The sequence below is a fragment of the Denticeps clupeoides genome, chromosome 6, assembly GCF_900700375.1.
Source record: "Denticeps clupeoides chromosome 6, fDenClu1.1, whole genome shotgun sequence".
NCBI classification, from domain to species: domain Eukaryota; kingdom Metazoa; phylum Chordata; class Actinopteri; order Clupeiformes; family Denticipitidae; genus Denticeps; species Denticeps clupeoides.
Window position 1 is genome coordinate 18,842,285 of NC_041712.1, and position 24,876 is coordinate 18,867,160.

The 24,876-nt window shown below is 42.5% G+C and overlaps 4 protein-coding genes across 9 annotated transcripts; 3 read left to right on the forward strand and 1 right to left on the reverse strand.

Moving 5' to 3' along the window:
* Positions 1 to 919: 919 nt before the first annotated feature.
* Positions 920 to 5,727, forward strand: oatx (organic anion transporter X). 2 transcript variants are annotated; one of them, XM_028983115.1, is made up of 11 exons: positions 920 to 1,037; positions 1,111 to 1,731; positions 1,829 to 1,932; positions 3,076 to 3,230; positions 3,320 to 3,488; positions 4,249 to 4,372; positions 4,471 to 4,586; positions 4,678 to 4,892; positions 5,030 to 5,138; positions 5,249 to 5,455; positions 5,532 to 5,727. In XM_028983115.1, the coding sequence occupies exons 2-11, from the start codon at positions 1,324 to 1,326 to the stop codon at positions 5,704 to 5,706; spliced, it is 1,782 nt and encodes a 593-aa protein (XP_028838948.1). In that variant the 5' UTR covers positions 920 to 1,037; positions 1,111 to 1,323; the 3' UTR covers positions 5,707 to 5,727. The 2 variants fall into 2 exon arrangements, with proteins under 2 accessions (XP_028838948.1, XP_028838947.1); XM_028983114.1 differs by having other exon boundaries at positions 942 to 1,731.
* A 37-nt stretch (positions 5,728 to 5,764) lies between these two features.
* On the forward strand, positions 5,765 to 18,561 carry LOC114792197 (arf-GAP with Rho-GAP domain, ANK repeat and PH domain-containing protein 1). Of its 5 annotated transcripts, none has more exons than XM_028983111.1 (24): positions 5,765 to 6,170; positions 8,298 to 8,392; positions 8,484 to 8,518; positions 8,815 to 9,079; positions 9,243 to 9,278; positions 9,447 to 9,566; positions 9,898 to 9,958; positions 10,101 to 10,221; positions 11,329 to 11,486; positions 11,817 to 11,923; positions 12,041 to 12,237; positions 12,355 to 12,440; positions 12,547 to 12,729; positions 14,337 to 14,499; positions 14,607 to 14,651; positions 14,772 to 14,895; positions 14,986 to 15,085; positions 15,308 to 15,509; positions 15,595 to 15,640; positions 16,197 to 16,378; positions 16,563 to 16,772; positions 17,252 to 17,357; positions 17,476 to 17,623; positions 17,743 to 18,561. In XM_028983111.1, exons 1-24 carry the CDS (start codon positions 6,141 to 6,143, stop codon positions 17,821 to 17,823), a joined length of 2,901 nt encoding a protein of 966 aa, XP_028838944.1. In that variant the 5' UTR covers positions 5,765 to 6,140; the 3' UTR covers positions 17,824 to 18,561. The 5 variants fall into 5 exon arrangements, 4 of the variants coding, with proteins under 4 accessions (XP_028838944.1, XP_028838945.1, XP_028838943.1 ...); XM_028983112.1 differs by lacking the exon at positions 5,765 to 6,170 and adding an exon at positions 7,081 to 7,312; XM_028983110.1 differs by lacking the exon at positions 5,765 to 6,170 and adding an exon at positions 7,362 to 7,441.
* ik (IK cytokine) lies at positions 18,439 to 23,636 on the reverse strand. The gene is made up of 20 exons (XM_028983116.1): positions 23,420 to 23,636; positions 23,101 to 23,167; positions 22,913 to 23,005; positions 22,716 to 22,775; positions 22,472 to 22,639; positions 22,260 to 22,374; positions 22,059 to 22,129; positions 21,928 to 21,974; positions 21,679 to 21,842; positions 21,424 to 21,532; positions 21,292 to 21,331; positions 20,270 to 20,465; positions 20,154 to 20,172; positions 19,985 to 20,063; positions 19,814 to 19,897; positions 19,563 to 19,620; positions 19,311 to 19,399; positions 19,089 to 19,197; positions 18,965 to 18,999; positions 18,439 to 18,868 (listed from the first exon to the last, which is right to left on the reverse strand). The coding sequence occupies exons 1-20, from the start codon at positions 23,427 to 23,429 to the stop codon at positions 18,841 to 18,843; spliced, it is 1,641 nt and encodes a 546-aa protein (XP_028838949.1). The 5' UTR covers positions 23,430 to 23,636; the 3' UTR covers positions 18,439 to 18,840.
* Positions 23,637 to 23,767: 131 nt separating this feature from the next.
* Positions 23,768 to 24,875, forward strand: ndufa2 (NADH:ubiquinone oxidoreductase subunit A2). The gene is made up of 3 exons (XM_028984832.1): positions 23,768 to 23,898; positions 24,424 to 24,530; positions 24,631 to 24,875. The coding sequence occupies exons 1-3, from the start codon at positions 23,795 to 23,797 to the stop codon at positions 24,720 to 24,722; spliced, it is 303 nt and encodes a 100-aa protein (XP_028840665.1). The 5' UTR covers positions 23,768 to 23,794; the 3' UTR covers positions 24,723 to 24,875.
* The last annotated feature ends 1 nt before the right edge of the window (position 24,876 follows it).

Here is a 24,876-nt window from a genome sequence, read left to right on the forward strand (position 1 = left end):
GAGCTTCAGCTTTGTGTATATGGAGCTTGCGCGCAAAGTTTTTTGGGGCTTCCTCCTGCTTCATTGTTTTCCTCCTGCACATGCACACAAGTTGAATCGGTGGCTCTAAATCGGCCATAGGTGCGAGTGTGTGAGTGAATGTCAGTGTCCCTGGGATGTGGTGGATTTTAAATTTTGTGTAATGGTGGTAGGTTAGGATTTCTACTTGCGGCAGCACTGTTGCTATCTATCACACTAAAAGCTCTGCCGTATATTTTATGAACCTATGTGCAAATAATTTGTTCAGACCTTGTATAGACAGACTCAAGGTCCTGGCACCAATTTACTAATAATTTACTAATTAGCATTTGCAGGTTTCATGTCATCTTTCTTTAGAAAAGAAGGCGATATCCCTTTGTACCTGTCTGGACACTGACGTTTGTGAATGATTCTTCATCTATGTTAGGATTTAACCCTGTTCGGTTAAAAATACTTGTAAACTGTCGCCATTTATCTGTTTTATGATGGCTTATGTCAACACATAAGAGGTGTGCCACATTTAATCTATGCTAAAACTTACAAGATTTATGGACTTGTTTTATTTCCCAAAGATTTAGTAAACCCTCCAGTTAAAAAAAAAAACAAGCAAAAAATAATTTTAATTTGGTTAATATGCATCTCATTATTATTTTTTTTTCCAGCGGCCCCTCGCTTGAAGCACAATGGAAACATAATTATGCTAAAACTGCTATTTTTCCCAATTTCGCTTGGACCGGATCTGGATTATATGTCAGCGGGTTCTGGGCTCCTGCTTGTCCCACACAAGCTCTTTAAAGAAATTCCACCGAGAGGGATTGGTGTGCAGATTAATAACATGCTTACCGAATTTTAATTAGTGTGCGAGGGGGGGGGCTCGAAGAAAAAAGTGACGTGACTCATATTAACTTCGTGGATGCATCGTGACGTGTTTTTTCCACCGCGGTCGGGAGGATGAGCGAAGGGCCACGGCCGACCACGAGCGGCCCCATCGGGGTCATGACGTCCCTCGCCAGACAAAGGTACGTCTCATTGGTTCCTCCGATGGTTATGCGATAACCATTAACCTTTAAATGACTCACCTTCTTTGGGTAGCGGCATCCCGTCGTAAAGACACGCACACGCACCGCAGGAGCCCACGCAGTGCGTCCACTACCTGGCCTAAAGGCGCAAAATGAGCACCTGCGCCGAGTAGGCGTCCGTGCGCAAATACGCATTAGCCAAGCCGGGCGCGCAAAACGGAGACGTTGCGTCCGCGTCCCCACGGCCCGCTGGTTCCCCGCGAGTTGCTCGACGTCGGCTGTGGAAATGGGGTTCGCGGATATCTTGAACGACGTGGGTGGCTTCGGCCGCTTCCAGTTCATCCACGTCACCTTGCTGTCCATCCCCGGGCTCCTCATGGCAAGCCAGAACCTGCTGAACAACTTCACAGCCGGGATGCCCGGGCACCACTGCAAAGTGCCCAACATGACGTCCCTCGCCGAGGCCCGGAACGTCTCCGCGTCCGGGCTGGATGACGGGCAGCTCCTGCGCGCCTTTATTCCCGTGGACCGGAGCTCGTCCAAGTTCAGGAAGTGCGACAGGTACGTTACCCCGCAGTGGCACATGATCGGTGGCAACCAGACCGAATCTGGACTGCCTGCAAACTCCACTGAGCCGTGCTATGATGGCTGGACCTACGAGAGCACTGAGTTCCAATCCACCATTGTATCTGAGGTAGGGGGTCATTCATTTTATTCGAAATGGCCTCATAATTGTCTTTTCTAATGATCAGATTGAAGTCTTCTGTGCTTGTGTGTGGTCTGCCTTGCAGTGGGACCTTGTCTGCACTCTCCGTCCTCTCAAGCAGATGAGCCAGACTATTTACATGGGGGGAGTCCTGGCGGGTGCTATTATATTCGGGGGGCTATCAGACAGGTAAACCTCCTTAATGAGCCGACCCCCCATCTCAAACATGCTGAAGTTCATAAATTAGACACATTAGAGGTTCTTGGACCCCTAAAAATTATATTTCCCCAAATTGGCAACCACTGGTCACAGTACGAATAAACCAATCATTTCATTCACTCTATGTTGCATGTCTGCACCTACTATATACTCTATATATTCTGTCTCTATATAAATATACTATATACTATATGCTATATATACAGTACAGGCCAAAGGTTTGGACACACCTTCTCATTCAATGTGTTTTCTTTATTTTCATGACTATTTACGTTGGTAGATTCTCACTGAAGGCATCAAAACTATGAACTACACATGTGGAGTTATGTACTTAACAAAAAGTGGAGACCTGGCCTCCACAGTCACCGGACCTGAACCCAATCGAGATGGTTTGGGGTGAGCTGGACCGCAGAGTGAAGGCAAAGGGGCCAACAAGTGCTAAACACCTCTGGTGTGTGCAAAGCAGTAATCAGAGCAAAGGGTGGCTATTTTGAAGAAACGTGTTTTCAGTTATTTCACCTTTTTTTGTTAAGTCCATAACTCCACATGTGTTCATTCATAGTTTTGATGCCTTCAGTGAGAATCTACCAATGTAAATGGTCATGAAAATAAAGAAAACACATTGAATGAGAAAATTTTGGCCTGTACTGTATGTATGTATATGTGTGTGTGTATATATATATATATATATATATATATTGTAAAATATATTTTATGAATTGTTTTTCATTGAACTTCCAGACTGAGCGCCTTCCACTTTAATCATTGGATTAGCATTTTCTAAATGCCAGAATCAGGCCCGCATGTTGCGTTTTGCATGTTGCCTTCTTGCCACAGTTAATGGCTTTACTTGACAGATTCTAGACAAAGTTTGCCAAAGCTGTTTAATGGCTAGTGGTGTTTTAAATATCAAACACATTTATCAAAGGCATTTTTTATGTTTGTAATTGTGTATTCTCATACTTCCACATCATTATTAATTAATAAAAACAATAGTCATTTGCATTTTACCATTGCACAATTCCTAAGACGTTTGTTGAGAAGTGTGTCATTTCATGTAACTCATGCCCCAATGTTTAAAAGATCTGTATTTTTTTCTTTCACCCTCGAAAGGTTTGGTCGCAGGGCTTTGCTCATCTGGTCCTACTTTCAGCTGGCAGTGCTTGGCACTTGCACTGCCCTCGCACCCTCCTACATGGCGTACTGTATTTTCCGCTTCCTGTCGGGAATGGCCGTGTCCGGGATCATCCTCAACACAGTCTCCCTCAGTTAGTCTGCTGCGCTGTGCGATGCCACAAAGGGTGTCATAGGGTGTGTACCAATTTACAAGGCAGTGAGTGTAATTATGTGTCCGCAGAGGTTGAGTGGATTCCTACAAAGTCACGTACGCTTGTGGGCACCCTCTCTTCGTTCTTCTTTACCTTTGGCCAAATGGTCCTGGCAGGAGTGGCGTACGCCCTGAAGGACTGGCGGAAGCTGCAAGTGGCGGTGTGCTCCCCGTTCTTCATATTCGCCATGTATAGCTGGTGAGGCCTGATTTCCACCTAAAGCCACAAATACCGATTTCATGCAAAGATGTAATTCTATACATATGCAATTATACAATTTAAAGTATTGTATTTATTTTAACTGTATAAATATAGTATTTCAGTTGCTTTAGTGCACATCCTGTCACACCTGAGGTGCAGAGGAGATGAGTTTTTTTTGCAGGCAACAGTAAAAGTCAGGAAAATCCTACTAGTAAATTTGGGATTAATCAGAGTCTCTTTAATTGATGGGGGGTATGAATCCAAGAAGACAACTGTGGCCAAGCAGGCACGGAAATGGACTCGTAACCAAAGGGTTGCAGGTTGAAATTCCATTCACTTTTTTACATTCTACTTACCTGAGTGAAGTGAAGTGATTGTCACTGTGATACACAGCACAGCACACGGTGCTGCTTTTAACCATCACCCTTGGTGAGCAGTGGGCAGTCATGACAGGTGCCCGGGGAGAAGTGAGTGGGGAGAACTGGAAGACCCAGGTTCAAATCCCACTTACTACCATTGTGTCCCTGAGCAAGACACTTAACCCTAAGTTGCTCCAGGGGGACTGTCCCTGTAACTACTGATTGTAAGTCGCTCTGGATAAGAGACGTCTGATAAATGCTGTAAATGTAAATGGGACGGTGATTTCCTCAGTGGCACCTCAAACCGGCAACCTTCTGACTACGGGGCAGCTTCCTTAACCGCTAGGCCACCACTGCCCCGGATCAGCTTCATCTCTTTCTCCCCATTTGATTGGAAGGTGGTACTCTGAATCTGCTCGGTGGCTGGTGCTGAACGGACGCTCCCAAGAGGCCTTGAAACAGATCCACCACGTGGCCAGGATCAATGGCAAACCCGAGATGGTGGGAAAGATAACTCTCGAGGTTGGGCTATGGTAAATGGTTGAACGGAGGTATTTCCTGCCCAACGTGAACTGTGAATTTCACATGTCATTTTCTTTGGTTATGCTACCTATTTTCAGGTGTTGGAGGCTAACATGCAGAAAGAAGTACAGTCCAGTAAATCCATGTACAAAGCATACGACCTGCTTCGCACTCCAGTTATGAGAAGGATATCCATCTGCTTAGTGGCAGTTTGGTCAGGCATTCTCTGTTGCATCAGATGTTCAGTCTTAAAACCATGCCATGATATATATGGGGAAATACATACTTTTCACTTTTTTTGACAGGTTTTCCACGAGTTTCGCCTACTATGGACTGGCAATGGACCTTCAGAAATTTGGCGTGAATATCTATGTGATGCAGTTGATCTTTGGGGCTGTGGACTTTCCAGCTAAGATCGTTGCCCTGGGGATGCTGAGCTTCTTGGGCCGACGGGTCACTCAGGCCACGTGTCTCATCATGTCAGCTTCTGTCATCTTTGCCAACATTTTTGTTCCCAAAGGTCAACAGGATCTGTTCTTTTTATTGAGTGCTGAGCTTCAATAATGTTACTGGTGGCGACTAATCAATCTTGCTTCGATTATCATTTGACTGAGAGTCATTTTTGTACTTATTGTGAAATTCCTTGCTTCCTTACAGACTTGCAAACCATCCGGACCACACTGGCTGTACTTGGGAAGGGCTTCACCTCTTCCTCTTTTACCTGTGTCTACCTGTTCACTGGAGAGCTTTACCCCACTGTCATCAGGTACTTATGTCAGGATAACATGGTCTCCAAGGTAGAGTGCATCATACATGTAATATATTCCTTGGGGATACAGTCCATGATGATGTTCTTCATTTTCTGTCGGCTCACAGACAAACCGGTATGGGCTTCACCTCGACGATGGCCAGGATCGGCTCAATGGCTGCTCCCGCGGTCCTGATTCTGGATGAGATTCTGCCTGCCCTCCCCAGTATTGTCTATGGTGGTGCTGCAGTGGTTGCTGGGATTTTCGCCCTGTTCCTCCCTGAAACACTAAATGTCGCCCTGCCCGACACCATAGAGGACGTTGAAGAGAAATGGTAACTTTGTGAATAGCTATAAAACACTAAATCAGATCTAGCTGTTTGTCTGTCTGGTAACCTGTTCTCCGTGTAGGGAAAAGAAGAAGCCACGTGAGAAAGCAGTTGAGCAGAAGCAGCTGAGAAATGAGATGTTGTCCCTCCAGGATAAAAAGGATGGAGAACCGGATTGTGTGGACGGGAAAAATGCTGCTCTAAATACGTTAGAAGGGTCACAGATGTTCCAGAGTGATTTAAAAAACGTGATATGAAACGCCCTGTGGATGCAGTGTAACACCCACACAGTTCAAAGGCAACAGCGCCACTGACAGATAATCTTTTCATACATATTCAGTAGAGTTACAGCACTGTGCAAAAGTCTGAGGCACCCCTTCAAACCAGTGAAGCCAAACCAGTGCTTATCTAAGCTGCAATCATTTTTGTTAACATATCAAAAACCTGTGTCAAACACTGATGGGATATTCATGATGATGAGACTTTGCTATCTTCTATGGTCAGCAATACAGTATTGTCTGTGGACGTTTGCTTTTTTGCACCTGATTAATGCACATTATATGAACTGCTGGATCAGGTGTTGTAGAACAGGGAATAAGTGTAGGGCTGGTGGCCTCCAGGAAGAAGGTTGTATTCATGTTTGCGAATTTTACTGAAACTATTCTGTCTTGCTTTCAGCTGATGAAATTGTATGGGACTTCTTTGTAAACTAGCAAAAAAGGTAATGTTACATTGAAAATACTGTTTACTGTTATTCAAACTGACACTCTCAGTTTATTATAAACCAAAACTGAATTTAACTACATTTTTGTTTTTGAATATAACTTTCACATTTTATGAAACCTATATAAAATGTTTTACTTTTTGAGAAAATATTGTAATTTGCATTATGGGAAATGTTTTCTATGCAACCAACATGATTTAATCAAACAAATGTACACTCGGTATTGTGTTGTAACACATTGCATCTGTATGTTATTCATTGTTGGAATACAGGAATCATAATCAGATTTATTGTGATTAGAATTTAAGCGACTCTCCTATGCAAGATTCATGTTTAATTATAGTACAGTGATCATTAAAAACTTTTAATTCCCAGCAATTAATAATTTGTCCATGGCAAGCACGGACAAATCTGCACCATGGTAGCAGATCTATCACATCAACGTGTTTGATGGTGCATTTAAGTCCACAAAAGGGTGAAATATTTGCAAAAACAAGAAACGCATGTGATTGGCTGACACTCTAGTAGGGTCATGGTCACGACTGAACACGCTGGACGGACTTTGGCTGGCCGTGACCTCGCAGTGAACCCTAAAGGCTGTGCAAGGTGCAGTAGGAAGAGCGGACCAGCGTGGCCCCGGGGCCCTTGTGCATGTGGCGCCACTTAACCAGCAGGGGGCGCCAGGCCAATTACGCCGCAACCAGCAGTTACGGGGACTGTCCCCCATCTGCGTAAAACCGTGTCCCCTTTCTCGGGGACTCTGTTTCACGGCGAGGTGTGTTTGTTTTTGTGTCCCCCCCCCCCCCCCCCCCCCCCCCCCCCCCCCCACAAAAAACACGTTCCTCTCAGGCCGCAAACCGAAATGAACACGTGACTTTTATTTTTTTTTTTTACGCGGAATCGTCACGACGCGACCCGCGCCGCTTTAATTCCGCTTTCCTTAAATAAACGAGCCCCGAAACACGGGAGGAGGATTCGGCCCCTTCCGTTCTCTGCGTGGCCCGTGTCGGCGGTAAACACGCGGCCGGCGGCCCAGCCCACGGCGGCGGGAAGCTGCGGAACTGGTAGCGCCGGGCGGCCGATCCCGAGTCATTGTGGAGCAGGACGGAACTGCGCCGGAGCTCCGGGACGACGCGGCGGTACGTTGACGTGGGTTTTTAAAAAAAAAAAAAAAAAACTCGACGTTTTTGGAACATTTGCAGTCTGTGAAACTGTTGCTGATGTTTGGAAGTTTAAATGCTGCGCGGTCAGACCGTGGATTTTCTCAGGTAGTTTTTCTTTTCCACGATCTTAAAAGATTTCCAAGTTTGATTTTGGTAAGACATTCGAAGACATTCTGTCCAAGAAAAACCCTGCAAATTGACATTAATAAACAGGAGCGTGTCTGACTCCTGTTCCTTTGCAGAAAATGTCTCCCGAATGTAACTGCGTGTGTCTGTGAAATTGCTTTTTGTCCAGAATGTGATTTGGTAATCGGTTCCCGTTGTCCGTCGGTCTTTTTTTGGATTTCGGTCCTTCCGTGTCCGGGGTCTGGACGAAGCCATTTGCGATGGTGCCAACCAAACCCCTGCGTTGTATTTTATTTTTATTCTAGAAAATATTTTATACCAAATAAGGACAAATGTGGTCGAGTTGATTATCTGTCCTTCTTCCATCGCAGAAGTTGACTTTATGATCTGATTTGGAGATGATCAGAGATTCTTTGGTGTGTGTGTGTGTGTGTGTGTGTGTGTGTGTGTGTGTGCATATTCGGCCGAATCAATTGGAAAAACAGCAACAAAAAAAAAAACGAGAAGACGTCCGTGGGCAGCAGATTGCACAAGTCATTGCACTTGTGTGTCTTCCGTCATAAAACCCCTGATGTCTGATACGGTAGCAGCAGTCACCTTTGAACAGGACAGAAGTCTTGGCCGAGAAGACGGCAGAATTGATCTGAGAGAGTCGCACCTACATTAACGTTATAGTGTGGGGTGAGACGCAGGCGTTAATGCTTCATATTTGCATGTAGTCTACTTATTTCTGTTATTCCGTGTTCAGATCGCGCTATTAAACATTAAACTACTCGCAGTGAGTGTTGTACACGTTGGAAATAACAGAATACATTTTATGTATTCATTTTCACAGATGTCTCTACAGCTGGGCGAAGAGGTGACCACGCCGGTGCCCAAACCCCGGACCAGGTACCGGAAGGGCTTTGTCACTCCGAAACGGTCTGAGAGGTGAGTGGAGATTTGGAGCCTAAAACTCCGAAACGTAGAGTGTTAATCGTTCTGGTTTGATGTATGTTGTTTTTTTGCGATTGTTTTACAGCGAGTCGGTGTGGTACGATCCTGGGCCCGGTGACGGTAAACACAGTTTCATGTACCTTTTGAGCATTTCAAGGGAAATAGAAGGTTGCATAGTTGTTGCGTTTATCGGCAAAGCAGTCTTGGCAGCTCGGGTAGCTATTGCCAGTCAGAAAAGGATTCCCAGCAAGATAAGAATAACAGGTTTTCGAAGCCTGGAGTTAAATGCTGACGTGCACAAATGGCAATACAGGTGACTGTCTCTAACATTCCTGTGGCTCGGGCATCTCCCTATATGGCCATATGGCGCTGTAAGCTAATGGACTTAAACTCTGCAACTCCTTCTGCTCTTTCAGTGAAGGGGGAGGTCATGCCCGATGCCGCCGCTAACGGTTTATGCACCACCAGTGAAGACCCCAATGCATATAAAGTGGATTTTAACACAAGGTGGTCTCTACCCACCATCAAGTTCAGTTGGCCAGTCTTGCCACACCAATCTCCCAGTTTAGACGACAAAGCTGCCGGTGACTCGGGGAAGGACAATGTGTCAGACTCCTCCAATGAAGAGGAGGTGCCTTCAGCCCCCGATTCCCCCAAATCAGATGATGACATCATTGATTGGTACGTAGGCACGTGAGAGTCATCTGCTGTTAGAAAGTTGGGTGGGGCAGATGGCGTATGAATGACAGAGTTAATTTTCAGCTATTTATTTAGGACTTTTAGGAAGTTTGATGTAGGCTACTACCAATCTAAAGGTCTAATATTATGTATCATGTTTCGACAGCAAACAGGCCAAGCCTCAACAGCAGAAGACCCCGAGGTAAGGCTGGTGACCACCATAGAAACCTTCCCAGTGACATCTTAACAGTGTGTTCGCAAAAAGCCAAAATAGCGTGCAGTGCCATTGTGTGCTTATGCAAAGCACAGATATTCAGTATAATGATTACCGTGGAAACAGATTCAACCTCCATCTCCTGTCTTTGTCCAGAGCTGCCACTATTCGTGTTAGCAGAAAGAAGCAGGGCCTGTCTGGGACTCAGGTGCCGTCTGCACCTAAAGAAAGTGTTGTGTCTCGGTCCAGCTGGCTGGATGTGTGGAAGGGACGAAAGTACGTGCTGCACACTCTGACGTGCAAAGAAAATATATATATATATATATATTTTTTACATGTCTTTGATATTGATATATGTAGTATGTAATACTAAATGCTGAAAATAAATCTTTATAATTTCTTTATTATTTATTATTATGTTAGCTCTTAGTGGACTGAGAGTGATAGGACAGACAAACTCATTAATTGTAAAATGTGCCACAAACATTAAGCATACAAATGATTGATGAAATATATTGAATGGTACAAATGTTTGATGTAGTCATAATATTTGGAGACATGGTTCCTACAACTGTGACTAATGATTTTCTCACAATGCTTTTTGTAGACACAATGTGCTGTGGGCAACATTGGACGGACAGCTGATGTCACTTTGGAAAAAAAGAAATGTGAGTTTCCTGGTCATGTGAATCATGCAGCTGCTCAGGAATGCTCATGACGCTATGTTTTTGTTCTGGTCATGATTGCATTCAAAAGAAATATGTTGCTCGGTTCCCATGACAAAGCAGGATTCACTCTTCTGTGATGCAGGATAAGTTTCCAGAGCAGGTGTTTCACGTGTCAAGTATCACCAGTGTCCGGAAGCAAGACAAGGGACGTTTTTCCATCTACTTTGGCAAAAAGCATTTCGAATTCATGGCTCTCAATGATGGTGAGCTGGCAGTGACATTGGCATGATGATGCATCTTTCTAAAATCTGAATGAGAATCACTTCCTCACAACTAGTGATTTTAGCATTGGGTGTTCTTTTATATATATATGTGTGTGTGTGTGTGTGTGTATGTATGTATGTATGTATGTATGTATGTATGTATGTGTATATATATATATATATATATATATATATATATATATATATATATATATATATATATATATATATATATATATATATATATATATATAAAAATTCTTTCTATATACATCATCTTTTGGCTGTGTTGTCACAGTGGATCAACTGGTCTGACTGTCCACACTACTGGCATGGGGAATTAATTTTTTTATTTACGCCTGATTCAACCCTCCCAGTTTACCTGGGCTCGGGACCTGCACCAAGAAATAAAATATAACCTGAATCCCCAGTGGCTGGGTTGCTTTGTATATACACCAGTCACCCATAATATCATGACCATCAGCCTAATTCTGTTTTGCCACCAAACAGCTTTGACCTGTCAAGGTACATATATAGGTATGCTGTGTCTGGCACCAAGCTATCTGTAGGCTACACAGCCTCATATGCAACAAACTTGTGCCACTAAACAGCTTTGACCTGTCACGACATGTTGAGATATGTACCACCGCATACAGGTATGCTGGCACCAAGCTATCTGTAAAGCACACAGCCTCATATGTAACAAACTGAGATGCACTGTGTGTTTGGGAGCCTTTCTGACAGAAGCAGTATGAACTTTTTCAGGGACTTGACCTACAGTAGTTCTTTTATTGGATCAGACTACACAAGCTAGTCGTTGCTCCGCATGGGCATCAGAGCATCTTGTCTACCCATTACAGGGTAACACATGACCAGATTTGTAGATCCTGACCACTGTAGACCAGGGGCATCTCATAATACCTGCTGTTTTGGAGATAGTAATGTAATAATGTTATTCACTTCACTGTTCAGACATTAAAATTGTTATGCATTGCTACAGAAGGCAATACTGTAGTCATTTTCATTTGATCCTGGCTTATTTGTTCATAAAGGTTTTCACAATACTGTGTCCTATATTTCACGCATATTTTCTGTTCTCACCCACAGATGTGCTGGATGGCTGGGTGACATCTCTCCATGCAACCCGTGGAACTGAGCCCCCTGCCCTGCCCATACATCAGGGCCAACTGGTTATGAAGGACCCACGGACCAAAGTATATGCTGCCATCTATGGCCACAACCTGTGGATTTTCAGCAAGAAAGAGGTCTGCTATTAATTCGTCTAAAATTAGTTTGGCTGGGCCAATGGTGATTTTGTATATTACTTGATAGCAACTTCCATCACTTAGCAGTGGATTTGTTTGTCAATGAAATATTAAATACACTATTAGATACAGTTGTTTTACGTGTTACATGAAGCAAACAGAATAAATGTGATTATTGTAATCATGAATTAATAATCAGTTTGAATTAGAAAAAGCTGTTCTCATCGCATTACTGTTAATTTTTTTTTCTTCATATTATGTCTCCTAAAGTGTATTCAGGTCCTGCCTGAAAAGCCTAATATGAAATATGTTCTGTTTTGCAATGGTCAGGACTTTAGTTTGGGGATAGGAATGACCCTTGTGTCTATGAATGTTGCCTCTGTAAAGAAGAATGGCCGCAGTGGTTTCAGTCTCATCACACCCTATAAAACATTTAAGTGAGTTCTTCTTCATCTTGTTTTGTTCAGCTCAATGTCAACAGTTTGTGGTTCCTCCTGCCCACTGATGCAGAGTCACAGTTTTACTGTTTTACCATGTGCTCTATTACTTGACAGTTTCTCAGCAGAATCACGGGATTTGGGAGCGTGGTTGGAGTGCCTCAACAAGGGCATCATGAGTGCCTTGTCCTGCAGCGACGTGGCAAAACGTCTGTGGACCAGCCCCTGGAACAAAGTGTGTGGCGACTGTGGTGCTGCCAACCCTGAGTGGGCATCCATCAACCTGCTACTGATCATCTGTGAAGCTTGTGCTGGTGAGACAAGCATAAGGCAATTGTAATTTTTATGTCCCAGATGCATTGTTTCCTCTGAAGAAAAATTGGATCTTGTTGACCTTACTGACTTATTTTACACTGTTTTATGTGTTGAAGGCCAACACAGGGCCATTGGAAGTAACAGGTCCAAAGTGCGCAGTCTGACGCTGGACAGTAAGGTTTGGACTGAGCCTCTGATACAGGTGAGTTGGTGTCTGTTCTACAGACATTGAACCTCCTGTTCGAATGTTACAAATGTTCCACCATAGCCGCAACTGTTTTGAAATGCTCTGCTTCCCCTCTTTGAAGCTGTTTGAGGTCTATGGAAACAAGGCAGCCAATGAGGTGTGGGGTTACAACATTCCTGCGGCTGAACAAATCCTGCAAGATGCCTCGCCCAATGAGAGAGCAGCTTTCATCAAAGCCAAATATGTGAAAGGGTGCTACCGGCGATCACATCCACTGGCCTCTAATAAGGAGCTTCTGAACAAGGTGAAGTACAGAAAGCAGCAATAGTCTTAAATTCTGTGGAATCACTGCATAGAATCCTTCCATTTGTGGCTGCACTTGTGCATTAAATATTGATTGAGACCATTTTATAGTGAAAGTGGTTGTTTTTGTCATTGTGATATGCAGCACAACACACTGTGCACAAAAAGTAAATGTGTCGTCTGCATTTAACCCTTCACCCCTTAGTGAGTAGTGGGCAGCCAATGGGGTTGTAGTAGACACTCACCTACACACATGGACAAAATTGTTGGTACCCTTCAGTCAATGAAAGAAAAACTCAAAATGGTCACAAAAATAACTTGAATCTGACAAAAGTAATAATAAATAAAAATTCTATGAAATTTAACTAATAAAAGTCAGACATTGCTTTTCAACCATGCTTCAACAGAATTATTTTTAAAAATAAACTCATGAAACAGGCCTGGACAAAAATTATGGTACCCCTAGAAAAGACTGAAAATAATGTGACCAAAGGGACATGTTAATCCAAGGTGTGTCCACTTATTAGCATCACAGGTGTCTATAATCTTGTAACCAGTCAGTGGACCTATATATAGGGCTCCAGGTAGTCACTGTGTTGTTTGGTGACATGGTGTGTACCACACTCAACATGGACCAGAGGAAGCGAAGGAAAGAGTTGTCTCAGGAGATTAGAAAGAAAATTATAGACAAGCATGTCAAAGGTGAAGGCTATAAGACCATCTCAAAGCAGCTTGATGTTACTGTGACATATTATTCAGAAATTTAAGATCCATGGGACTGTAGCCAACCTCCCTGGACGTGGCCGCAGGAGGAATATTGATGACAAATCAAAGAGACGGATAATACGAATGGTAACAAAAGAGCCCAGAAAAACATCTAAAGAGATCCATGGTGAACTTCAAACTCAAGGAACATCAGTGTCAGATCGCACCATCCGTCGTCGTTTGTCCTATGGACAGATGAGACAAAAATTGAACTTTTTGACAAGGCACATCAGTTCTATGTTCACAGACGGAAAAATGAAGTATATCAAGAAAAGAACACTGTCCCTTCTGTGAAACATGGAGGAGGCTCTGTTATGTTCTGGGGCTGCTTTCCTGCATCTGGCACAGGGTGTCTTGAATCTGTGCAGGGTACAATGAAATCTCAAGACTATCAAGGGATTCTAGAGAGAAATGTAAGGGCTTATTATAAATGCTATAAATGTTTAAATGCCAGCCCTGAAACGCGCCCGGGGAGCAGTGTGTGGACGGTACTTTACTCAAGGGTAGCTCAGTGGTACCATGGCGGTTTACGATTGGACTCAGTTATCAGTTTAGGCCAACACTGTCCCAAGCCTGAGCGGGGACTAGAACCCTGGATTTTCAGGTTAAAAAGTCCGATGTTCTATTGACTGCACCATCCGGTCTCTTGAATGTAGTACAAATGTGAATGTAATACAAAAGTTGCTAAAATATTACTTGTACTTACAGCAATATTGGATGATATTGTCTCATTATAGGTGTCCCACCTATTGCAGCATCTGCATTGCTGATTGCTTAATAATCGTAAACATTGTTTTTATTATAGAATTCCTTTTGACTGTTTCTCTGTTTTGTTCTCCATAGAGGCTATGCCAGGTGGTTTGTGGCTCAGACGTGCCAGAGACTCTCTCCCTGATTTGCTCTGGGGCACGGGTGCTGAACCCGACTGGCGAGGGAGCGATAATAATAGCAGAACGTGCTGAGCAGGCCCTGCAGGTCGAGCTTCTGAGACACAACGAGTACATAGGTATAATGATAAATGTGCATTTGGCATTCAGTGATATATTTGTCATTTTTTCATGGTTATGGATAATTTTTTCTGTTGAATTTACTGTGAAATTCTTCTGTCTGCAGAAATGCCTGATTGGGATCATGTGACTAGTTCTAAGGATCAGTCAGGTATCTACTGATGGCACTTGTTATATAAAGAAATATATGCACATTTTAAAACCACCTCTTGTGTGATGCCGAAAAGTATGCTTAATTTTTTTACTTCTTCAAATCGCCCACGTTCTCTAGGATTGGAGGAGCTTCATGGGAAGTTGGAAGATGACCGCTTCCTCTTCTCTCTGGAGAATGACTCTGCAGCATGTGATGTGCTGGACCTGAGAGAAGTCATCTATGTTTTCAACCACTCAAAAGGGTTAGCAGAACTGTGTCTTTATGGTTTTGAACTTTGTATGGGTATGTATGTCAAAACAAATGCTCTGTTAATTTTATCTGTCTTTCACAGATCGTCACACAATTTTACGATGCTCACACTAACTGAAACACTCGTCTGTGATGCAACCACAGAGGAAGCGCTGCTTGCTCACCTAATGTATATTTTAAAGGTAGCGTACGAAGATGTTTGATAGCATGTGTGAGTGCATGTGGCACAAAGAAATGTGTGGAAGATAATGCATTGATCTTATTTTAATATAGTCAACCTCCACTATCACACTAACAGCGTACAATGTGTTAATTATAGTAGGGTTGTATACAGGTAAATATAGCTGGGATGGGCTCTAGCACCCTGATAAATAAGGTTAATGACCCATCCCTGATGTCCCCAGGTGATTCTCCCTGATGGTGTGCGACTGTGGACAGGGGAGTTGGACGGGGTCTTTGCTGCAGCACGGGTCTTGTTATTGGAAGAGGGTGGCCTCCAGCACAGAGAAGTTTGGGTGACTATGAGAGCTGGAGAGATTTATATTTACCCCACTGATCCACAGAAGCACAGGGAGAGGCTGGTGCTGTCCACAGGCCAGCAGTTCAGTAAGTTCCAGACTCAGAATAAACCTTCACGTTCTTTCAGCAATTCTTTCTTCATACATTTTTTGTTTTTTTTTGTCTCATACAGAACTCAACACACCTGCAAAGACTGTTGAGATCATGTTAGGAGAGAGGTGAGTGGTTTACTCTGTAGTCATCTAAAGAAATATGCCCAGTAAAAAGGATCAATCTGAATAAAGCACAAATAAGCAAAATTCTGAAGATGCAAATGGTAATAATTAACTGGTAATATACTTTCTTAAGTACCTTTTATACTACAATGGTACATTTTTAACCTGATCGTACTATTGAACATACAATAAAAGTCTGATAAAAGTATGTTTATTGTTTTTTTTACATATCTTTTTTTTTTTTGTATCTGGATACACAGGAAATATGCCAGTGTTAATTAAACATTAAAGATTTATTTAATCCCAACCCAAATTAGTGTTATACTTAATGAGTGTTAATGCCAGTGTGTGAACACTTTCCTGTGTATTAAAAAAATGAAATAATTTGGGTCAAAAGAAGTTAATAGACTAAGTATTCTCACAATTTAATAAAATGTTTTACTTTATTTAACATATAAAAAATTGTGTCAAATGCCTGGTAAAAGTAAACAAGTTCTTTGTGTTGTCCATGTTCTTTTAAGAAGGGGAGGCTAATCGCTGCTTTTGATTTGGACAATAGGACTGTGTGCCTGCAGTTTGAGCGTGAGATCGGCTGTACTCAGTGGCACGCTCAGTTGGTGAAGGCCCTGTCCTCTGTGGGCACAAGGAGCCAGCGCCAGTCTCTGTACCAGCTTCCTGCAAGTGTGTGTGGCAGCGTGCCACCTGCTGTGCAGAGGTGCATCTCCCACATCACACAACATGGTGAGGGCCGGCATGACCAGAGCACTATTCTAATATTCTAGATAACATAATTACCCACTAGAAAAGGAGGTTTTCCTGTTTGTCTAACAAACTTGCATCCTTTAGACTTCATTATTTTTCCTTTATGAATTATTGTCCTTGGAAGTCCCGAAATCAGCATAATGTGCCACTGACTTTCTCACAGGTCTGAAGGTGGAGGGCCTTTATCGCCGCTGTGGGATCGCCTCCAAAGTCACGCAGTTAGCCGAAGCACTGAAGACGTCCCCCACCACAACAACAATGGGCACGGACGAACAGGGAGTACTGGATGTCGGCAGCACACTGAAACTGCTGCTGCGTAACGGTACAGAGATCATCCCACGGATGGAGAGAGAACACTGGGTGAAAGCTTCTGGTAAGGTTGGAGAACACCTGACCTAACTAGATTCATATGCTGTTCATTCAAATGTACTATTTATAATGTAAATGCTTTATTCCCAATGGGCAATACAGTAATGTAGCAAACATGTATTGTAGATTATAGTGTGTGAAAACAGAGTAGTTTGCTGTGTACTGTAGGGGACGGTTCTGACATGCAAGTACATGTATTGTAAGTCCACGGAGGAAAAATCAGTTCAACGGGTTAAGGGGGTGCTGGTGAACGAGTAGCATTTACCTGAGGGTAGAGGTGTGACTAGGGTGAGGCTGTAACCACAGTCATTTAAAAAAAGTGCCTCTTTACATGCTTTCATTCTTCATAAGGACTAATTATAGTGCTCGAGTTCTATGGAGTTTAATTTTAAAACTGGTTCACAAGGGGAAGTTCTAGACCTCGGAGCAGCATGAACATTGCCTGTATCTCCCAATATAATCCCAGTAGTTTTTCCCTTTCAGTGCTTCCAGAAGAGACCTTCAGGATACAGGCCTACATCAGGCTGGTGAAGCAGCTGTCCCCTGACAACAGAGCCACACTCTCAGAGCTGTGTGGACATCTTTATTTGTAAGTGTCGAGACCTGTCTTTCGAGACTTCTAAAAGGTTGGCTGTCACCTGACCGTGACAAAGAAGCCGGTTGATGTAACATAACTGGTTTGAAGTGAATTTGTTTGTCTTGTCAAGCGTTCAGGTGTACAGTCAGGAGAACCGGATGACTGCGCAGAACCTGGCGCTGGTGTTTGTGCCTGTTCTGTTCGAGGAGCTGGCCATGAACATAGACATGGTGCGGCTCACCAAGGAGCTCATAGTCCATCACACCCTCATATTTCTGGTATGAACACTCCTTACCTCTGGCCTGGTGATTGGAACCATTCATATTTTAATTTCCTAAAGTACTACAATGATGAGAAGTTTGGAAGAATGACATTTTCCCTGCTGTGTTGTGACCAGAGAAAGGAAGAGGAGCCTAAAGCGGACAGGACGGCTGACAAGTGGGATGGGGATCGGGATGAAATGGTCACGTTTTTATAAAGGCAGGACTTATCACCAGGAGCATGACTTTTTTTTCCACTGAACACAATATCTTCTTTATAACCATGTATTGATATTACACGTATGTAACATAATCCCAAAACACATTTAAACACACACACACACATATATATATATAATGGGAAGCACACTGTGACAAGGCTGCATATCCTGGTTTGAGTTATAACTACGTTCAGGTTATTCTATAAGATAAATACTGTATTTATCCAGGTATACTAGTATACCTGAACTACCGACTGTGACTATCCTGCTTAGTGGAAAAGTCCGGGTGGTGATGTTTACAGAGTGGCCGAGACCTCAGGACATAAATAAAGCACTTTTTTTCTTTGAAAGTACAACATACACATAAAAATGGATACACTGCAGCTCGTTCGCTCTGCTAGGTCATGCAACATAGTATTGTTTGTGTAGTATTATCCTCTTTTTGTACACTTATGACTGTGAACTTTGGTGTTGTTCTTTTAAAGACGTAATTCTATTGATCGTTTATTTTCCTTACAGTGTAAAGCTATTCATTAAAAAACTTGTTTGACCTCTGTAATGAAAGCATGGTTTAAAAATAGCTAATATTGAATTGAAGTAGGTGGACCAAGGTTGTTGTGAAGGTCAGGTTTTAATTCGAACACCAGCTACACTTGTTTTTCAGGTTGGGATCGTATTTTTAAGAACTGTACAACTGCCTGGAGCAGTATTCTAAATAAAATCATATCCACTTTATCGGTTTTCACTCATTCTTTTTACATTACACAGGTCTGGTATTTAATGATCTAATCTTTATGACGCTACAACAGTGGGCAAGTTTCCCCAAAGGCAGTTATGTTACTGTTAAATAGGAAATCAGGCTGACCACTGGTTTGAATGTGTCTGATCACACTGAAATCATGCAAATATCAAAATACCAGACCATTGTAATTTATCAAACACAGAACAATAATAGAATAACATTTTACTGATTCACTTTTGTAAAGTATGACAAAAAAAAAAAAAGAAATATCTTCAGTATTTGGGCCTCTTCACATCAACCCTAAAACATGAAGAATGAAAAGAATGATTATAGTGCTCACTTAAACACACAGTAAAGGCCTTATTCAAGACTACAACTCTGTTTCCAGGCACTCACCCATCTGACTCCATTTTCTTCCGTTTCTCTATAATCTGGAAAATAATCATAAAAAATATAAACATTTAAATACAATGATAAATATGACAGCAGTATTTGTTATGTGGCCAACAGCAGCACTTACTGCACTGATCTTCTTCCACTGCCGGTCGAGCTCTGCCTTCTCATTGGTTTCTTTGAAACGTCGAGTCTTTCTGCCCTCAGACATCTTTATTCCATACTGGAAAGCAGCCCTGCACAAAGGAAAAAAAAAATGTTGCCCTTATATCTAAAGCAGAACACCATTAAGTTTGCTCTTTTATGTTGTATTAAAAACTGAAACAACTGCTCTTGAGAGAAGACATACTTGGGTAAGGCCTCCTTGTTGTTCATGTAATCACTGTACTCCTCTTGCGTGTCAAAGTCCCAGCGACCCAGAGGACCCTTCTTGTTACCCTGCACAGAGGAGATGGACATGTTTGCTTAAGCAACCAGAAGCTGTTAAATGTACTGGCAAGAATGAACAAATCACTGTACATTTCATGCAATACAACTGGATTATGTTAGTTGCCCTACACAACATTATTAACCCACAGCTCAAATACAAAAGTGCACAAACTTGGTCCATTTTGCTGTAGTCCACCTCTTCGTCACTGTCCACAGCCAGGTCATCCATGCTGAGAAGAAAAGAGAGGTTTAAAAGCAGAAAACCAAATCTCAAAACATCACTGTCTCATTCACGGATAAGGCCTGAAAGGCAATGGAAAAAGCACTTTTTGGACTAGGCTTGATTCTCAGAAGTCTACTAAAAACAAACTTTCCATTCTAAAAACCATTTAAAAATGGAGCAAATGTCAGATCTGCACTCACGTGGCCGGGTAGCACTCGGCGTAACTGTTTGACATCCCGAAGAAATCCCCAACGTGCTGCTTCTCTTCACGTCGCTGGCCAGCAGTGCAGTTTGGTTAGGGACAATCACGACATTCTGGGGGAAAACATATCCGAACAAGGAGCACCAAAAAAAATTTAAATAAAGGATATGTCTCCGGATTCTGCCACTGGGCAGCGCCTGCAAACTTCTCATTGATCAGTTTCAGCTGATCCTTCACTGATCCTGGACCTGCAAAATGAGAGACAGAGCTCAGACAAGAGTGGCAAGTATTTAAATATAATACGATATTATTCCATTGTGTAATTCCACAGCAAGTACCTTTGTCAATCTCCAAAGCCTAGACCCAGTTGAAAAAGAAAAAAAAAAAAAAAAAAGTATTAATTTCTTATTCAAGTTCTTTACAGGATATGTCCTTCATTGTAACCATTTATTACCTCATTATCAGCTCGAGGTTTCTCGAAGTAGCTATGACGTCTTTTTTCGTCTTCCCTGTCTCGTTCCCGCTCTCTCTCCCGATCCCTCTCTCGGTCCCTTTCTCTGTCCCTCTCCTTCTCACGGTATCGTTCCTTCTCCTTATCACGGATTATTTTAGAGCTGGATGGAATGTAGTCACCAATGTCTTCGAAAATGCTGCAAGAAATTGTGGTTTAGTGTAAAGTTCTTTTTTTACAATTATTATTTTTTTATTAACAAAATGGGTATGATAACTTATGAATTCAAATACCATCCACGTTGGCATCATATAAAGAGCACAGCAAAGCGCATACAGAAATGAGGGAAGAATCCTTGATTCTCAACGATCTGGCAATTGTAACAAAACCAAAATTTGCTGTTTGCAATGTGAGAAATCCCAGTTATGTCTCCAAGGAGACATCATGTTGGTCGTACTGGTAAAGTTTTCTTCCAGAATGGAATAATAAACAGCCACTCCCAAATACAAAGCAAAAATGTTGCATTTCCAGCAGTGATCATTATCTGTTAACCCCATATCATAGAATCTGGATGGGGCCCAACAGAAACATTAATTTTTATTGAGTCATTTTCCTCCTTACCTACTGACATTTTCAGCTGTTTCAGATAAAACTGTCACCCAACTTTCTTAATCAATTTCACATTTAAGGTCTTTTGGCAATATTACTTGGGCTTTCCTATTCTAATCTCTTGGTTATTCCAAGAGACAAGTAGAGTTGTGTCTCAGGATACATTTCACACAACTTTTTAATCCAAAGTTCTCGATAGGGCTATAATCAGCTTCTGTTGATCTGAACGATCTTTTGGACAATGAGACAATTTATAAAGGGTGGAAATTTATAAAGTAATTCTGCCATTTCAAAAGATGCTCTGACATCTTTATTTTGTTTTTTCCTACCCCACAAACATTTTTCTATAGAATGTGTAATAGAAATAAAACATTACAGACAGATCTGCTCATTGCAATTTTTTTTTTGTCTCAAACCTCAAATCTGCTTCTGGTGCCTTCTTTTCATCAAGTTTTCCTGAAAAAGAAAACCACATGAGTATGGAATAAGTCCGTTTTTTTATTAGAATCATACTGCATAAACCACCACCAAAATAACTCATCTCAGACCTTTGTCTTTCTTTTTCATCTTCTTGTTACGTGTTCCCTGTCTGAGGTAGGACAGGATCTGGGTCAGCTTGCTGATGACAATGTCGTTGGTTGTCAGAGTGGTCTGGGCCTGCAGGACCATGTGTTTGGGATGAGAAACGTGTTCTGTACAAGCCCAACAAACGTGTTGCCGAGTCCTATGCTAGAATGTTTTCACTAAGCCACACTGTGTTCAAGCAGCAACTCATCCATGATCACAACAGATTACTCGCTCACCTCCATGGTGGGGCAGTCAGCTTTACTGCGGATCAGTGTTGTGGGAATGTCTGTGTCCGCATATTCATCCTCCAGATCGACCACATAAGCCATGCGGCCAGGCAGGAAGAGCTCGTTTCTTTCAATCTGACGGCCTTTGAAGACGTATCGGTAGATATTCCTCCCTGAGGTCAGGTTAAGTAAAATCCAGTTATCGCTGTCCGTTCAACCACCAAATACATTTTAAATAACCCTTATTTTAGTATTTACCTAAACGGGTCTTAAACTCAATTTTTGGCTCTGGCTCTTCATCTTTCCTGTTAAAAAATATAAATGATTTTTAAATTGAAGTTTTAGAAAAGAATACCATATTTGGTGGTTTAGAATGATTTATTGCATACTTGACTTCTTTTTGGACTTTTTCAATCATGTCCTCCTCTTCTTTCTCCTTGCTGGTGATCTCAGCTCTGACCTAGAACACACACACACACACACACACACACACACACACACACACACACAAAGAAACAATAGTATATGTTAACAAGAGTTCATTTTAGACATTTACTATTATAATGCTGATGACGACATCCCAAACTGACCTTCTGCAACAGGGCGAAATCCAAACCCTTCACCAAGTGAGTGTGCTCCATGTCACCACCCAAGAACTTAGACTCCTGGATCAACTGCCGCCTCTTCTCTGCTGCTGATTTATCTCTGTCATCATGAAACGCAACAAGACAATTTCAAGCTGCTGCCATTACGAACTATTCCCGGCTCAGCTCGGTTCTATAGCCCAGAAGCATGAACGTACGCCTCCGCTGTTGGGCCGACTGCTCTGTAGTTGGCTGTGGTGCTGATGAGCTCCGTTTCCTCGTAGTCCTTGTTTACTCCATCGCGTCTTTCTCTGGCTCGATCGCGATATTTCTCAGCCAGCTCACGCTCCCTTTCCATCTCTTGCTGTCGCAGCTTAGCGTAGTAGCTGTCAAGGACAAGGAGACACCGATTATATAATGTTATGAGCACTGAAGAAAGGACAAATAAATTTCTTTTTGTACCTTTTCTTCTTTCGCCTACGTGCAGCAGGATCTTCGTCTTCATTGTACTCCCTGGGCATTCTGTAAAAAAAATTAAAAATGATGCATCTGGCAGATTTTTTTTTTTTTTTTAACAAGTGAAGTGGAAAGAAAATTCCAAATCATGCAGGCATGGACATGAGGGTTATTTGAATGAAAGTGCGTTTAGGGTCACCCACTCATGGTGCCTTGATTTTGAAGGGGGAGCTGATGTCGGCGCAGCTCGGGGGGTCATCAGGAGTTTCCTGAAGTCTTCATTGGTCAGCTTGGACCTGAGCAAAAAAAAAATAATAAAAAGTGTTGGCTCGTCAAAGTCGAGGCCAGCGTCGCGACACGTTTACACACACAGAGCGACAAAAACACGTACTGTGCCGCTGAGCGGTGATCCTCCACCTCGTGGCCGTCCGGGGCCAAGGGGTTGGAGTAAATCTCGGCTGCGGGGAAAAAAGAAAAGAGACGCATGTTTACGCGAATGTTCAAACCTCGGACAGGCCAACTGAGAACACACATGTGCTAGGACCTGCCCATCGACGAGTGGCGAAAATTAGTCACGATTTGCTTTTGCCTGCAGGTAGCCAGGCAGCATTTAAATGCAGAATTCGTGTTGAACGAATAGAGCATACAAATGTTTTACAAAAGCACGCTAAGCTAGTCAAACACTGCTAACGCCGAAACCAGGTACTTACTCTCGGGCATCTCGAGCCTTTACGCTACTCGGCAGCTTAAAAGAAATGTATATATGAACAGATAGCAAGTACTCAGCGAACAACTGTGCAACGGAACAAATTTACGAGACGTTTGCGATCAGCTACATGAAACATAAACACCGAAGCGCACTGAGGCGACAGGAAGCTGGAGCCCGCACAGCCGATTTCAGAAACGACACGTCCGTCGAACACGCTCGGGGATTCTAGTTGGATTGTTTTGGGCTGAAAACAACTTGCTCGACTATCATTGGATAATATTCAACGTCAATCAAAAAGCTATGCGGTGATTGGGTGACGCGACTTTCTCAGGCGTGAGAGGCGGGCTCTCCTCTGGTGTTTGGGAAGGTGAGCAACATGGCGGCCGCCGTGGTGAGGGGTATTGGATCTAACCTTGCTAAAAACCTTCGAGAACTTCGCTTACATTTGTGCCAGACATCGGCTTCAAGCAAAGGGGCCAGGTATTCATCATAACGTGAATTATGTTGGTTTCTTACAAAAGTGTTAGTGCTTCTTCTCGTAACCTCATAAGGATGATTTTTTGTATTTTTATTAGTCAAATCGCAATATATAATTCTAATTAATACTTTTAAATGACTCTTGCTAAACAAAGCAGTGCGTTTGTGCATGATTTCATTGAAGCAGGGGTGGTAGTAGCCTAGTGGGTAACACACTCGCCTATGAACCAGAACACCCAGGTTCAAATCCCATTACCATTGTGTCCCTGAGCAAGAGTTGCTCCCGGGGGACTGTCCCTGTAACTACTGGTTGTAAGTCGCTCTGGAAAAGGGCATCTGATAAATGCTTTAAATGTAAATGTAAGCAAGGAAGCTTAAGCTGGGATTGATAGGAAACATTATACGGAAGAGTTACAGCTTTTACTTTCTTTTATTTTCTTTTTTTCTTTCTTTCTCTCTTTCTCTCTCTCTCTCTCACACACACACACACACACACACACACACACACACACACACAAACATAAACAGGGACTTTGTGGAGCAACACTATGTCACCCTAAAGAAGGCAAACCCTGATTTCCCTATTCTGATCAGAGAGTGCTCTGGAATTCAACCTAAATTATGGGCACGATATGGTGAGCCTTGTCTGTGTGCTTTACTGCATTTGAACCAATTCAATTCCATAGTTTGTGTGTAAAGAGAACAATTCTACTTGTCTTTTTTTTCTTTTTGCAGATTTTGGTAAGGAGAGCAGCATTGCTCTTGACAACATGAACGCTGACCAAGTGGCAAAGGCGATTGAAACGGCTGTCAAGACGAAACCCTGATGTCTCTTAACACCTGCCTGTTTCTTTAGTGAGGCTTATATAATTCTGTATGTAATTGTTGGTGTATTAAACTACTGTCTGGCTCTGTATGTTCCCATGGTTATCTCCTAAATCACTGAATAAATGCAAAATTAAACAATTTATTGCATGAAAT